This window comes from Hibiscus syriacus, unplaced genomic scaffold, assembly GCF_006381635.1.
Source record: "Hibiscus syriacus cultivar Baekdansim isolate YM2019G1 unplaced genomic scaffold, ASM638163v2 tig00003041_pilon, whole genome shotgun sequence".
NCBI classification, from domain to species: domain Eukaryota; kingdom Viridiplantae; phylum Streptophyta; class Magnoliopsida; order Malvales; family Malvaceae; genus Hibiscus; species Hibiscus syriacus.
This window is the reverse complement of record NW_024061960.1, coordinates 5,200,455-5,215,799: the sequence shown is the minus strand read 5'-3', so window position 1 is coordinate 5,215,799 and position 15,345 is coordinate 5,200,455. Positions and strand designations below refer to the sequence as shown.

General features: G+C 34.4%; 1 protein-coding gene across 1 annotated transcript; it reads left to right on the top strand.

The window, feature by feature from the left end:
• The first annotated feature begins 868 nt into the window (after positions 1-868).
• On the top strand, positions 869-1,861 carry LOC120173443 (U-box domain-containing protein 21-like). Its single transcript, XM_039180624.1, has one exon. The coding sequence runs from the start codon at positions 869-871 to the stop codon at positions 1,859-1,861; it is 993 nt and encodes a 330-aa protein (XP_039036555.1).
• The last annotated feature ends 13,484 nt before the right edge of the window (positions 1,862-15,345 follow it).

Sequence of the window (15,345 nt, the reverse complement as noted above, 5' to 3'; positions counted from 1 at the left end):
CATTTTCCATATCTCTCAATATAATGAGATTTTGTAAAATTCGATTGCACGGATGAATCAAAAACGCCGAAAAAACCTTGGGAGGGACTTGGACAACTCGGTCAAGGGCTCCAACTTGGCTGACTCGGCTCAACTCGGTGAGTCAACTCGATTTTCTGGCAGCAGTCTTCCGACGGTGTGTGGCAGTGCGTCAGAACTCAGATTTAGAAAATTCTGGCGGCGTCGGATTCCTCTCGTCGAGACCTTCGATCTTTCTAACTCGCTATGATGCCACTTTGTTGGAAATAAAACACTCACACAAAAAACTTTTATTGAAACTCAAACAAATATTACAAGAGCACTCTCTCTCAAAAACAAGAACTACAACTCACTTTTATAAGACTTTGCTTCTTCACTCACTTAGAAGCTCTTAATTTTTCTTGATACTTAAAACTAAAATGGGGAGGGGTATTTATACTACTCAAGAATAATCCTATACCACACAAATAAACTAATTTAAACCATTACAAATTCAACAAATACCTAACTCTTACCTAACTAAATTGATGTAAGCAATGACATCATTACTTAAATGATGTAAGCAATGACATCTTTACTTAAATGATGTAAGCAGTGACATCAATTTAGTTTGGGTTTGGGTTTAGGCTCCCATAATGGATCAAGTTTATGATCCAACAAACCTATGATCGAGAAAGCTTCGAGAAGTGGATTGAATCTGGGAATTTCACTTGCCCTCTCACCAACCAAGTCTTGAGGAGTCTCGAACCGATTCAGAATCACATCATAAGGAAACAATCAAGATTGGTGCGTTGAGAATCGATCGTACGTGGTAGAAAGAATCCCGACGCCTCGAGTTCCCGTTACTTCCATGGAGGTCTCGAACGTTCTTTCCGAAATCGATGTTGCTTGTAAGAAACAAGACGGAAAAGGGTGTCGAGATTTGGTCGTAAAGATCAAGTCGTTGGCGAAAGAGAGTGAACGTAACAAGCGTGGCATTGTTTCCAATGGGGCATGCGGTGTTTTATCAGAAGCTTTCCAGGCGTTTTCCATGGCGTCTTCTTTTGATGAAAACGATGATATTTTGGAAGAGATATTGTCGGCTTTAACCATAATGTTCCCTCTCGACGCACAGGCCAAGGGTTTCTCCGGATCAGTCTCGGCCATGCAGTGTTTAATATGGTTTTTAAGCAGCAGAGACTTGTCCAGAAGAAGAAACACAGTTCTGGTACTAAAGGAGATTGTTTCTTCATCTTCATCAGACAATCGAAGAAAAGTGAACGAATTATCACAGACAGAAGGCGCCATTGAAGCATTTTTCAAGCTGATTAAAGACCCAAATTGTCCATCATCTACAAAAGCTGCTTTACTCATCATTTACCATATCATCACATCATCTTCAACAAAGGAGAAACAAGTGAGGAAGCTAGTAAATTTAGGCACGATATCATTGCTACTTGAGACATCGTTAGACGCCGAACGGAGCACATGCGAGAAGGCGTTGGGCGTTCTCGACGGAATATGCGACACCGAGGAAGGGAGACGAATGGTCTGCGACAATGCCTTGAGTATGCCGGTTTTGGTTAAGAAAATCCTTAGAGTTTCCGATTTGACAACCGAGTTTTCTGTGTCTGTGTTGTGGAAACTCTGCAAGAAGGGAGAAATGGAAGATGATAGAAGTGTCGTATTTGAAGCTCTTCAAGTGGGCGCTTTTCAAAAGCTGTTGCTGCTTTTGCAGGTCGGGTGTGGTGAGAAAACTAAGGAGAAAGCTTCGGAGGTGTTGAAGACGTTGAATCTTCATAGAAACAAAATGGAATGTGTTGATCCCATGGATAATTTTAAGAATCTCAAAAGGTCATTTTAATTGTAAATGATAGATCATTATGTGCCAATTTTGGTTATGATTTAAAGATTACAGTGCCATTTTAATCTACCTTTTTTTTTTTTCACTCGATCGTCTGTGAATTATTATAGATTTTATATGAGACCGAGTTTTTACTATCATCTCTATACTATTAGTTATTGAGATTTCCTATTTAGGCCACCAATGCTATGTGATACTAGATGTTATTGTGATAAAATACGTGTTGTTGTGTGATAATATGCTCATTTGTGTACATGGATTGAAAACTGAAACTAGGTGAAACTAAGATATGTGAATAAGAACCCTAGTATGTGAATACTAGTTGATAATGAATTCATGAGTGACAGTCGGAAAAATGTAATATCAAAAATGAATTTATTTAAAAGTTTAGTGTCAAAATTATTACACTTTAAAGTTTTTTATACGTCTGGGATAAATACAAGGGAGTATATGTTCAAAGACTCTCAACCAATTAACTATGAACGTTCATACCCTTGTCGGTGCTCAAACCCATGACCTCTAAGGAGAATAACGAGTCCTTTAACCATTGAAGTCAATTGGTTCGTGCTACTCTTAAAGTTTAATGTCTAAAATGACATTTTTTTAGACATCAATAGTTGTCACCAAAATGTTATCGCTTTGTCCACATTATCATATTGACATAAAATTATGCCTTGGTCATCGTGTTGTTAAAATGTAACAATATAATGACATAAATGAGTTAAAATCAAAGAATAATGCTATAATTGATGAAATTGAAAGTTTAGTGTTATAAATAAAATTAAAAGTTTAACGATAAATACCAATGTTATTAAAATCGGACCGGACCGGTCGGGTCGATCGGTTGAACCGTGAACCGGTGGCCTGTCCGGTCCGGTTAACTCCCAAAACCGGATTAGCACAGAACCGGAGTGAACCGGCTGAAAACCGAAAAAACCGGTTTGAACCGCCGGTTCACTTTATTTCTTTTAAAAAAAAATTAAACCAAACGACGTCGTTTGTTCAACGAGCCGAGTCAAATTCGAGTATTGCTGAGCTCGACTCGAACTCGAAAACTTTAAAAGTAAGCTCAACTCGACTCAAAAACTCACGAGCTAAAAATTATCAACTCGAAATATAATATTAAAACTTGAAATCGAAAAGGCTCAAACTCAAAAAAAAAAAAAAATTAGAAGTTCGATTGAAGCCTAAAATTTGAGCTCAATTGAAGCGAAAGAATAGTTCGCTTTGTGCTCACAAAAAGGCTCAATGATTTTGAATGTCAAATTACCTCTATTATTTATAGAAGTAAGTTGGGATGCTCTTCTATGTTTCTTAGCCATGTGAGATTGTTTTGTTCTCATATTTTTACTCTTTAAACTTTTGGGATACTCTTTTCTTAGCCATGTGGGATTGTTTTTTTTAAACAATTAAACCAAATGACATCATTTGTTATAATTTTTTAAGACCCAATTTTATTTTTTGATTATAGTTATATAATTATATTTATTATTTAATATGTTTTACCTTAAATATTATGTTGTAGTTGATTTGAATCATTTTGTTTCACTTGATTTTATGGTTTTTCATTTATACATGTTATGACTTGTGATATTTTTATACCTTTTAATATTGTAAACTTAAAAAAAAATGTTACATATATATTAATATTGTTTTGAATATTATGTAAAATTTAAAAAATATATTATTTTATATAAAATCCGGTTCAATCGCGGTTGAACCTGATTGAACCAGTGAACCAGTACCTTCACCGGTTCAATGTCCGGTCCGATTTTGAAAACATTGATAAATACAACACACAACTTAAAGTGGTTAAGTGACACACGATATAATTTATCAAATTAAACGAAAAGTTTTCACAAGCAATATTGCTTCAAACCAATACTGCTTATAAGTTTGGTGTCAAGCTAAAATATTTTCTAAGTTTCAAAAATAATTTTTGATAATTTTCTTGTCAATCTTAATGATAGAGAGCAAATTTCACCAGAAAAGTAAATAATGTTAGATTTTTAATAGATTTTAATGGTTAAAAAATCCATTAAAATTTAAAAAAAATTAAAATATTTTTTAGAATCAAACGAACTTCTAATTATTATAATAGAAGGTGGTTGTTAAGATTTTGTAGGAAAAAAAAGCGATATCAATAGAAAAAGAAAAAAAAATATCTCATCTAAAATTAAGAAAAATAAAAATAAAATCGATTTTTTTTTTAAAATAATACAAGTAAAGAATGAAAAGAATAGTGAACTTGAATATTTTTTTATAAAATTTTAAATACATTTTTAAATTTTAATCTTTAACGATAATATTAATAAAAAATAATGAGGATCAATCTTACTATTATGTCTTAAGTAAATAAAGATTTTTTTAAAAAATGTATCACGCATCTATTATGGTTATTATTTTCATATCATATTTTATTTTAAAAATGTTTATATCCGTTAACAACATAAAATTTTATATACAAAACCGAGACAAAAATATATTATTATGATTTATTTATTTATTTTAAATATAAAATTAATACTCCATATATTATATACGTAACATATAATTATTTAATTTATTAATAATGTATATAATTATTATCGGAGGATGAGTTGGCCTCCTGTTTTGCTGATATCGTCACGCAAATGGCTCAAGACGTGAGTCGTCTTTTTCCTCTTTAGCTGGGGATATATTGAAGCATATTTAGTAAGCAGGTAGAAATGGGAAAGAATAATGAAGTTGGGCGCTTGTTTTTGTTCTAGTTAGCAAACGGAACCAAAGGGTTTTTCTATCCAGTTTGATACATTGTTGAAATCCTTTTGATACTGATTAGAATGATGGGTCGGTTATACTGTAATTCATACTAACCCACTCCAAATTCATGTTGTTGGTTTTTTTTTTCAGTCAACCCGAAGTAGCTTGCAAGTATAAATGTCTTGTTTACACCCCTAGGGTGTGAGGCTGGGGCATAGAGAGACTGAGATTGAGTTCTTGGTTGTTCCAATGCAGTTGTTATTATTAGGTGTTGAGGGAAACTAGGAGATAGAGGGAGGGATAAAGAATGGGGGAGACAGGCAGAGTTCTGGGTTTTGTTAATCCTTCTAGTGTGGTTTATTCTTATCTAGACTTCTGTTTTTATAAGTTGGGCCTGTCAGGGTTTTATTTTTTACTGTTATATGTCTCACTTCATCTTTATGAGCTGCAATGGTGTTTTTGTTGATTCACTTATCCATCATTTTATTGGATTTATTATAAACGGACAGTTTCTTTATATCAAATATATTGCTTGACATGATTGATTGTAGCTTATGAGTTTTTCCTATTTGCAGTTTACAATGGCCGGCGAACACCGCATTCATTTGATAAAATTGGTCAGTTTATAATCTGAAACGCATATATGTATTTGTATGCAATTTGCTTGTGTTTCTTAATCCTAATTTTTTCTGTTTCTCATTTACATTTTAATGTCATTAATGTCATACTTCTTGATTTCATTGAAAAATATGTTTCTTGAATATAGTCATAAAGGAGCTCTAACTGGAACTCTTTATAGTAAAAACCTTTTTGATATATTGAAAATTTAGGGCTAAGAATTTAATCTTAAATGAATGCTTAATGCTGTAAGCCCCTCAGTTCGTTAGTTTTATATAACTAAGCAATAAATAGGTTCTTCCACAACTACGGTAGTGATTGATGTAACTTATTAAGGTTCTGATTTGATCCATATGCTATAAAAAGCATACACCTAAAAGATTAAATTTACCTGCATTGTAGAAAGGGTCATAACATGTTTTGCATGATTTTCCTATTCCCAAAATCCTTAGTTCTTATTAGTTATTATGAATTCCGTCTGATGAGGATCAGAGGATCTGTGAAGCATGAAACTTCTGATGGCAATGATTTTGTTTTTCATATGGGCTTCTTTAATCTCTTGCTTAATTAAGTGAAGAATTTGTTGTTAGGGATTTAAATACCTGTGAAATTTGACTTTGATGATATATCCACTGAATAAAGAGAAATTTCGAAACTTAAGTGAACCAAAGATTAGGATATTGTAGAGTGGATTTTGACGTTGAACATTAACTGGTAACCTTTATAGAATTGACTGAGAAAATAATTACTCTAATAGTTGAATGATCGATATGACAGGAAACAAAGTAGGTGAGTTGCCTATTTTTGTGCAAGAATTACTTCTTTAAATATTTAGATTAAAATTATGAAATTTCAAATAACTTGGGACTTGTAAGGTTAAAATTTAAGGCAGTCAATACAATTTATTTTGAATTTATTATTAGGAGCTTTGTGAACTGCATGAATCTCAGAGTGGAGCAAATGATTTTTCTTTAATTTTTATCACATCTTATTCTTATTGAATTCTAATAGTGTGTTATTGTTTCACATTTATATATCTGTTCCATTTATGATCAGCAACCGGACATGTTTTCCATTTCATATGATCTTTGTGGTTGTTCATGAAGAGAAATTTCCTATTGCTTATTTGTTGGGTTTATGGTCTTTGTTGTAGGCAAAGCTGTCGATGGACTCTTCGTTGGTTCTGAACAGATTTGAGAAAATAATGATTCTGATATTTCTCTAACAATACATTACAACTTTAAAGGAAGGATCAACACAAAAATTAGGAAAGTATCCCTAAAAATTAGGAACTACAATTAGAGACATATTTACACTAGGTTAACTCCTAAAAATAAGGAAGTAGATTTTGTTCCTTAATTCTAGGATTTCCAACACTCCCCCTCAAACTGGTGTGTAGATATTTATCAATCCCAGCTTGCCAATAAAATCTTCAAGCACGTTCTTACTCAGACTTTTAGTTAGCAAGTTTGCAACTTGTTGCTTAGTAGGAAGATATATGATACAAACTTCTCTTGAATTTACCTTCTCTTTGATGAAATGACGATCTATCTCCACGTGTTTAGTCCGATCGTGATGAACTGGGTTATGTGCTATACTGACAACAGCTTGATTATCACAATATACCTTCATAGGTTTAACATAGGATACTTTAAGTTCCTTCATTAATCTTTGTAACCAAATTCCCTCACATATTCCGTGAGACAAAGCTCGATATTCTGCCTCTGCACTGCTACGAGCCACAACGAACTGTTTTTTACTTTTCCATGTCACAAGATTGCCCCACACATAGCTATAATAACCACTTGTAGATTGTCTGTCACTCACTGATCCTGCCCAATCTGCATCAGTATAAAGTTCTATGTCACGACTGTTATTTTTCTTGGAATGAAGACCTTTACCCGGTGTTCCCTTCAAATACCTTAGCATCCTGTAAACTGCCTCCAAATGTTTTTCTTTTGGAGCATGCATATACTGACTGATGACACTCACCTCGAATGCAATATCAGGTCGGGTGTGAGATAGATAAATAAGTTTTCCCACGAGTCGCTGGTATCCCCCCTTTCTACTTCATCATCATCATCATTGTCTAACTTAGAATTGAACTCCATTGGGGTCTCGGCAGGTTTACAACCTAGCATACCAGTTTCAGCCAATAAATCAAGAACATACTTTCGTTGGGAAATAGAGATGCTTGTCCGAGTCCGTGCTACTTCCATGCCAATGAAGTATTTGAGATTCCCCAAATCTTTAATCTCAAATTCTATGTTGAGGAAGTCTTTTAGTTTCATCAACTCACTCGAATCATCCCCTATTAGGATAATATCATCAACATAGACGATAAGAATAGAATATTTCTCACTTTTTGAGTGTTTGTAAAATAGTGTATGATCTGCTTGCCCTTATGTGTAATTCCTGCTGGTCATAGCCTTGGCAAACCGATTGAACCAAGCTCTTGGGGACTGTTTCAGTATGTATAGGGACTTCTTTAATCTGCATACTCGCCCTTTTTCTTCTTCAAAACCTGGTGTAAAGTCCATATATACCTCATCGCTCAAGTCTCCGTTGAGGAATGCATTTTTTATATCAAGTTGTGTTAAGGGCCAATCAAGGTTGACAACTAAAGAAACGAGCACTTGAACGATATTAAGCTTTGCAACGAGGGCAAATGTATCATCATAGTCGAGACCATAGGTTCGAGTAAAACCTCTTGCCACAAGCCGGGCCTTGTGTCGATCAATACTCCCATCAAGCTTGATTTTTGTGGTGAAAATCCATTTACAACCCACGGTTTTCTTCCCTTATGGCAGATCTATAACTTCCCATGTCCCATTATTTTTTAGAGCATTCATTTCTTCAAAAACATGTCTCCATTCGGTTGATTTCAAAGCCTCTTTCACATTTCTTAGAGTCTCTACATTGTCAATATTAGTAACAAAAGTTTTGTAAGCTTTAGATAAATTTCCATAGGATACAAACCGAGATATTGGATGTCGAGTACAAGTTATTGTGCCTTTACTAACAGCAATGGGAAGGTCCATATTCGACGAACCAGGAGACTGATCTGGAACAGGACAATCCTCGGAGTTGGATGAATTTGTCACTGTTGTTGTGTCATTTTTAAGAGGGAAATGTTTTTGAGAATAAACAATGATTTTTGGAGGATGTACCTGGGGTGTCTCAGAGGGATTAGGTTGTTGAAGCTTACTTCCAATGGGGATTTCATCGCTGGGAAGTTCATCTCTCTTCAGTAGAACACTCAAATCTGGTGTTATATGGACATGGTCATCCTTAGAATTTTGTGTGACAAGGGTGTTAAGGATAGGCTCAGGGGGTATAATAAGAAGAGTATGAAGAGTCTCATCTTCACTAAGAGTCTCCCCCTGAAGATGAGTGACAGAAAAATATGGTTCTTTTTTAAAAAACGTGACATCACGAGATATAAATATGCTATGCAAGGTGTGTGAGTAACATTTGTATCCTTTTTGTGTGGATGAGTAGCCAACAAAGACGTATAGGTGTGCTCGGGGATCAAGTTTGGATTGATTTGGTTGGTGATTATATACAAAGTCTTTACAACCAAATATCTTGGCTGGTAGGATAGGAACACGAAATAGGGGAAGTTTTTTTGTAGGACATGTAAAGGAGTTTGGAGATTAAGAACTCTAGAGGGCATACGATTTATTAAATAACATGCAGTAAGAACAACCTCCCCCATAGGTTTTTGGAACTTTCATGGTAAACATTAAGGCTCGAACAATAGCTAGTAGATGTCTATTTTTTCTTTATGAGATCCCGTTTTGTTGAGGTGTGTCAAGAGAAGAGCTTTGATGAATGATGTATTGTTCAGAGAGATAGGGGCTTAAAACAGAATTGAAATACTCCCTTCCATTATCAGTATGGAGCATGTGTATGTTTGAGTCAAATTGGGTTCGGATCATGGAGTGAAAATTCTAGAATATTTTTGGTGTTTCTGTTTTTTCTTTTAGGAGGTAAACCCAACATACTCTAGTATGGTCATCAATAAATGTTATGAACCATCTAGCACCTGTGATGTTTTTAACACAACTTGGCCCCCATAGGTCACTATGAATCAAACAGAAAGGTTTGGATTGTATATAAGGCTTCAAAGGATAAGGAACACATGTATGTTTTGACAATTGACATATTTTACATTTTAGGGAATTGATTTTTTTATTTCGAAAAACATAGGAAGCAACTGCTTCAAATACATGAAATTTGGATGTCCTAACCTAAGATGCCAAGTCATAACAGTGTCCTTGTTTGAAGCAGAGAGAGCAAATACTTCTTTTTTATTCTTATCCTAGTAATCATCCCATATATAGAGTTCATCATCAACCTTAGCAGTGCCAATCATCCTCCCCGATTTCTGTTCCTGTATAATAAAACCATAAGCAGAAAATTTAGCACAAACAACCTTGTCTTCAGTATTACTTACTGACAGTAAATTACAAGATAAACTAGGGACATGAAGAACTTTCTCGAGTGAGAAGTCCTTAGTGAGTCGAACATCCCCAATTCCAGTAATAGATGAGTATGAACCATCAACTATCTGAATTCGAGATTGGTTGTGGCAGGGGGCATACGTATGGAATAGTGATAAATTACTGTCATGTGATCGGATGCTCCCGAATCTAGAATCCAGGATGTATGATTACTAGATTCAGAAGTAATATTAAAAGCAGTACCTTGAACAACCAAGGAACCATGGCTTATTGGTGCACCGAGTAACTTGTGAAGAGTTTCAAGTTGGGATTTTGTTAGGTGAACATCCTGAACAACTTCAGTAGGTACAAGGGTCGTTGTGGATGAGCTGCCCAAGGATAAAAGAGCCTTATTTTCCTTTTGAATTTTTGTTGTACCAAGATAACCGTGGAGCTTGAAACATTTCTCTTTTGTGTGACCAGTACGGTTATAGTAGCTACATCACATTCGATCTCTTGAGCGACTCAGTTTTGAATCATTCACTGCTCGATTCTTTTGAGATTGAGGACCCCTTGAGACCAGGGTAGATGATTAAGTAGGACTATGACCAGAATTGGTCACGGGTTTTGGTTCCTTGGAATCTCCCATCATCACTCGGCGACGATTTTCTTCTCTCCGAACCTCTGCAAATACTTCTCCAATGGTTGGAAGAGGGGTCCTACCCAGAATACGACCATGTACTTCGTCCAAGTCTCGGTTCAGCCTTACTAGGAACTCATAGAGTCGTTATTTATTGAGATGTAACATGAACTTGGTGTGCTCCAAGCCTTCACCCCAGTCCACTTCATAGTACATATCGAGTTCCTTCCATAAGACTTTTAAGTTGTTGTAGTACTGTGTAACTTCAAGAGTTCCTTGTTGAATGTCTTTTAATTTTAGCTTGATTTCAAAAACTTGAGAATCATTTCCTATATCAGAATAGTTCTCCTTGACTGCATCCCACATTTCTTTTGCAGTCTTGAATAAGAGGTAGGTTCGGCTTATGTGACTCTCCATGGAGTTGATCAGCCAGGCCATGACAATAAAATTATTGAGTTCCCACGTAGCATGCGTAGGATCAGTAAGGGAAGGACGTGGAATTTCTCCACTGATATATCATAGTTTCCCACGACCTCAAATCACCATGAGTGCCGATTGGGACCATTGTAAAAAATTCTTTCCATCCAATCGGTGATTAGTGATTGTAAGTGACAAATTAACATCACTATTAGATAGTGCTTGATTGACATTCTGAGTTACTTGTGAAGTATAAGAATCAGAAATATTTCCAGTGTTTGCCATGATAGAAAAACAAGACATGGGAGAAAACTAAAGAATTAGAATGAATCAGAAAATCCCTACAGCTCTAATGCCATGAACATATTTGAGAAAATAATGATTATGATATTTCTCTAACAACACATACAACTTTAAAGGAAAGATTAGTACAAAAATTAGGAAAGTATCCCTAAAAATTAGGAACTACAATTAGAGACATATTTACATTAGGTTAACTCCTAAAAATAAGGAAGTAGATTTTGTTCCTTAATTCTAGGATTTCCAGCAGGTTCCACTGAGGCTTTTCCAGGAGCGTTGCGAGGTAATATTCTCTCTCTCTCTCTCTCTCTCTCTGTGTGTTTGTAGACTTGTTATGTTGTTGATCATTTGGCCGCATGTTTATTTCTTGATATATGACCTTTGGGTTTCTCTGAATGGGTAGATCTCTGTTGACATGTTAACTTTATAGTAATGCAAAAATACCTTAATTTTCTTGTAACATTACAAGAAGAGTTCCTATCGAAGGCAGCGATGATCAAGATAAAGGCTCCATATTTGAAGGTTAAAGAGGTAAGCAAATTTAATGATATCTACATAATATCTATTGATGCATGGTTAATTTTCTGGTTTGATGTTGGATATTTCAACTATTGACTCATGATAAGTGTGGAAATACATACATTGTTTAGCTATGTGGATTTCAGTTTTGCTCCAACGAGCTAGTCTAGGAGTCGTTTATGTTGGCTTGCTTAACTGATTAAATCAGATACTTGCATCAGTATATGTGACAAAGTCATGAGGTTGAGGTAATACTGACATTCCTCATCTTGATGTTTTTTTGTACTGATTCCAGGTCAGAGTAAATACACGACTTCTTTATCAACAAACAAAATTTAATCTCCTTCGAGAAGAGAGTGAGGGCTATGCTAAGATGGTATGACAGCAATTTGATAAGATTTTTGGAATATTTATTTTTCTATGTATTGCCTTTTATTATATTTTCTTGAAGATGTGGGGATGAAATTTTTTCAGTGGCTTATCAATTGACCTGTCACTGCCTATTAAAAAATTTGTGGCGTGACATGTTTATTCTTTGACCTGTTTACTTGAAGGCCCTGTTACACCCATTTTGGCTCTATAGGCTTACAACACTTCTAGTGAAGGAAGATTTTATTGATCTTGATAGCATGTGAGTTATATAAGATTCATTGTCTAATCTGGTGATTCCTTTTGTTCTAAGTTATTTCTAACAATGTATGAGCTAATCTAATATTTCATTTTCGGAGTTACAGAATATATTAAAGGAACATGTGTTTTTTGCGATGGACCCAATCCAACCACTCTTGTTTTAGTTATAATTTTTCTTTTGACTTTCCATGTCTTTAAGCGGGAAATTGATTTATAAAAGGCTTACATGCAATGTATAATGTGTCAAAATTGGAACTGATCTCATATGATATGACTTGTTCCATGTATTTTCATTCTTTTCTTTTCTTTTTTTTACATTTTAACAATTTACGTTTCCCTATTGATGGCTTGTATAGACATTTCAATATGCTGTTCTCATCTGCAGTTTTTCTAGCTGGTTTTTATGCATCTGTGCATCTATGCTCATTTACTTCCAAAGGATGATGAGGCTTTTGAGCATTATAATGGTTTCTTCACAAAACGGTTTGATGAGGTAGTTTTATTGCGTTGTCCTCCTTTTCCCCCTTAAATCACGATTATTGCAATTTTATGCATAGAATTACTTGTCTGTAAAAAGTATGGTATTTCCTTTTCCTTTTATTTTTGTATCCAAGTCACTCTCATAATGTTCACTGTTCTTGGTCGAGGCTTTGGGCATGAATTTGTTATCTTTGCACGATAGAAGTTTGAAGTATTGAGTGAAACAATTAGAACTCCATGGGTTGAATGGTATTAAAGTTTTAGTATCGAGTGAGAAAAGTGAATGCATCACTATGTGATTTTGATAATGTCATCTCAAAAGTGATGAGTGAAACCTTTTTGGCTTATATTGTAGACCCGAGGGTACCGAGTCCAACATTGAAGGATCTTTGTGTTGTGAAAGAGTTTACAGATGTATTTCTTGAGAAATTGCCATGTTTAACCTCAAATAGAGAGTTAGAGTTTGAGATTAAGGTTATGCCCGATACGACTCAAGTGTCCATCTCTCCTTATTAAATGACACCAACAAAGCTGAGAAAAATGAAAACTATTTTTAGATTCAATGTTGTAGACACAATTTTTTTCATTTTATTTTATTATTATTATTATTATTATTTATATTTTAGGCCCAAACCTGAGGTCCGTTTTACAACAAACCCAACCATAACCGGCCCAACAGAGCCTCATACAGAGGAAGCCCTAGGGTTTCATAACCCTAGGTTATCATCTCGTTGCCGCTGCTTCCAGAAGCCCACTTCCGCTCCACTGTCAGGTGGTCCAACCATCCATTTTCGACGCCTAGCTAGTCCACCACCTCGCCAAAGCCTCCAGAAGCGCCACGAAGTCACACACGTCGCTGCTCTAGGGGTGAGTCACCACCATAGTTTGGTGACTCACCGAATGACCCTCTATTATCCGGTCCGAGGAGGAAACTATGGTGGCTATAAAAGCCACCACCGAACCTGCAAAGAAAGAAGAAAAGAGAGCAAGAACGATACAACAGCCACGGAGAAAGAACAATGGACAGTAAGTAAAACCACATAAACAGATAGCAACCAACGAGAACCACTTAGAAATAACGAAGGAAAAAGAGCCTTACCGAGAGGACTACGCGACCATCGAAGCCTTCACGCACCTCTACACGCTGTCGGAGAAATGAAAAGTCAAAGGTAAAATCAAAGATTTACGATGGAGTATGGGGTTTTAGGTTAAAATAACCTTAGATCGGGCTTTAGGATGCTTAGATCTATGTTTTGGGGTAAGATTGTAAATTCCGGCCACCATTGACGGTGGTCGGCGACGATGATCGCCACCAGAGCACGGTGGCCGGCAGTTGCCTGAATTCCCTTCGGCGAGGGAAATATAAAGAGAGACGAGAGAGTGATATTTCTCTCGTTTTAGAGAGAGAAAAAAAAGAAAAAATGAGAAAAATGGTTATTTGGGGTTTAAATACCCTTTCCCAAACGATGTCGTTTTGGGGAGGGGTATATGCGTAATTTCATAATGGGTAAACTATACCCGCAACCATTATTGTTTTGAAACTTTGCATTATAGTCACTGAAATCAATTTATGATCATTTTAATTCGGTCTTTCAATTTTATTTATTTATAATTTAGTCATTAATCTTCTTTATATAATATTTAGGGTAAATACTCATTTTAGTCCCCTATAATTTTGTTAATTTTATTTTAACCCCGTATTAATATTTATGGCTAAAATACATTATTAGTAATTATATTTTTATAATGATTCAAATTATGTCCTTTAATTTAGATAATTTATATTTTAATACTATAAGCTTTTAATTCATTTTATTTTGGTCATTTTATTGCAATTTTATTCTATTTTTTATTGTACTTTATTTTTCAATATGTTTAAATTAGTATTTTACTTTAATTATTATTTTATTTTAGTCATGCTATATATATATATATGCATATGAAAGATTTGTAAATATTATTTGATAAATTTCACAAATTAATAGTATTTATTTATTTTTTAATATCAAAGAAAGGGCAGTGTTAATATAACTAGATGTCATATTCTGGTATTTTAAAAATAAATAAATATCATGCTTATAAAAACCAGAATATATATATATTGTTTTATTTAAATTATTTTCTTAGGAAAAATTATCATATTTTATTTATTTATTTTTTAATATTGAAGAAAGTGGTTGTCTTAAAGCAACTAAATGTCATTTTCTAATATTTTTAAATAAATAAATACTCTATTTATAAAACCATAAAAACATTATTTTAAATATATATTTTAGAATTATTCAATTGAATCTGGAATAATAGGATCATAAATTAAATTTATATTCGAATTCTTAAATTTATATTGTCAAAGACAATTTATAATCGACATGGACCAATTTTGGGCGTTATGGGGTGCTAATCCTTCCCCAAACATAACCGACCACGAATCCTTTTTTATTACTAAAAAAATAAATTTTTGGTTACACGCAGATCGATTTATCTTTTAAATGGTTTTTTAAAAACTCTTTTAAAAGTCAATTTTTTAGGTATTCGATCTACCTTACTCAAAAAGGTCGACGGAGACTCAAAAACATTTCATTAAAAACCATTTATTTATTCACCTTATTTTTCCCGCCAAGAAAAATTCGTACCCAGGCAAAAACTGGTTACGACAGCTTGACGACTCTACTGGGAATTTGATCAAACCTAAT

What these genes read in the sequence shown, in the direction of transcription:
- LOC120173443 (XM_039180624.1), top strand. Translation starts at nt 869, where the DNA reads ATGGAGGTCTCGAACGTTCTTTCCGAAATCGATGTTGCTTGTAAGAAA.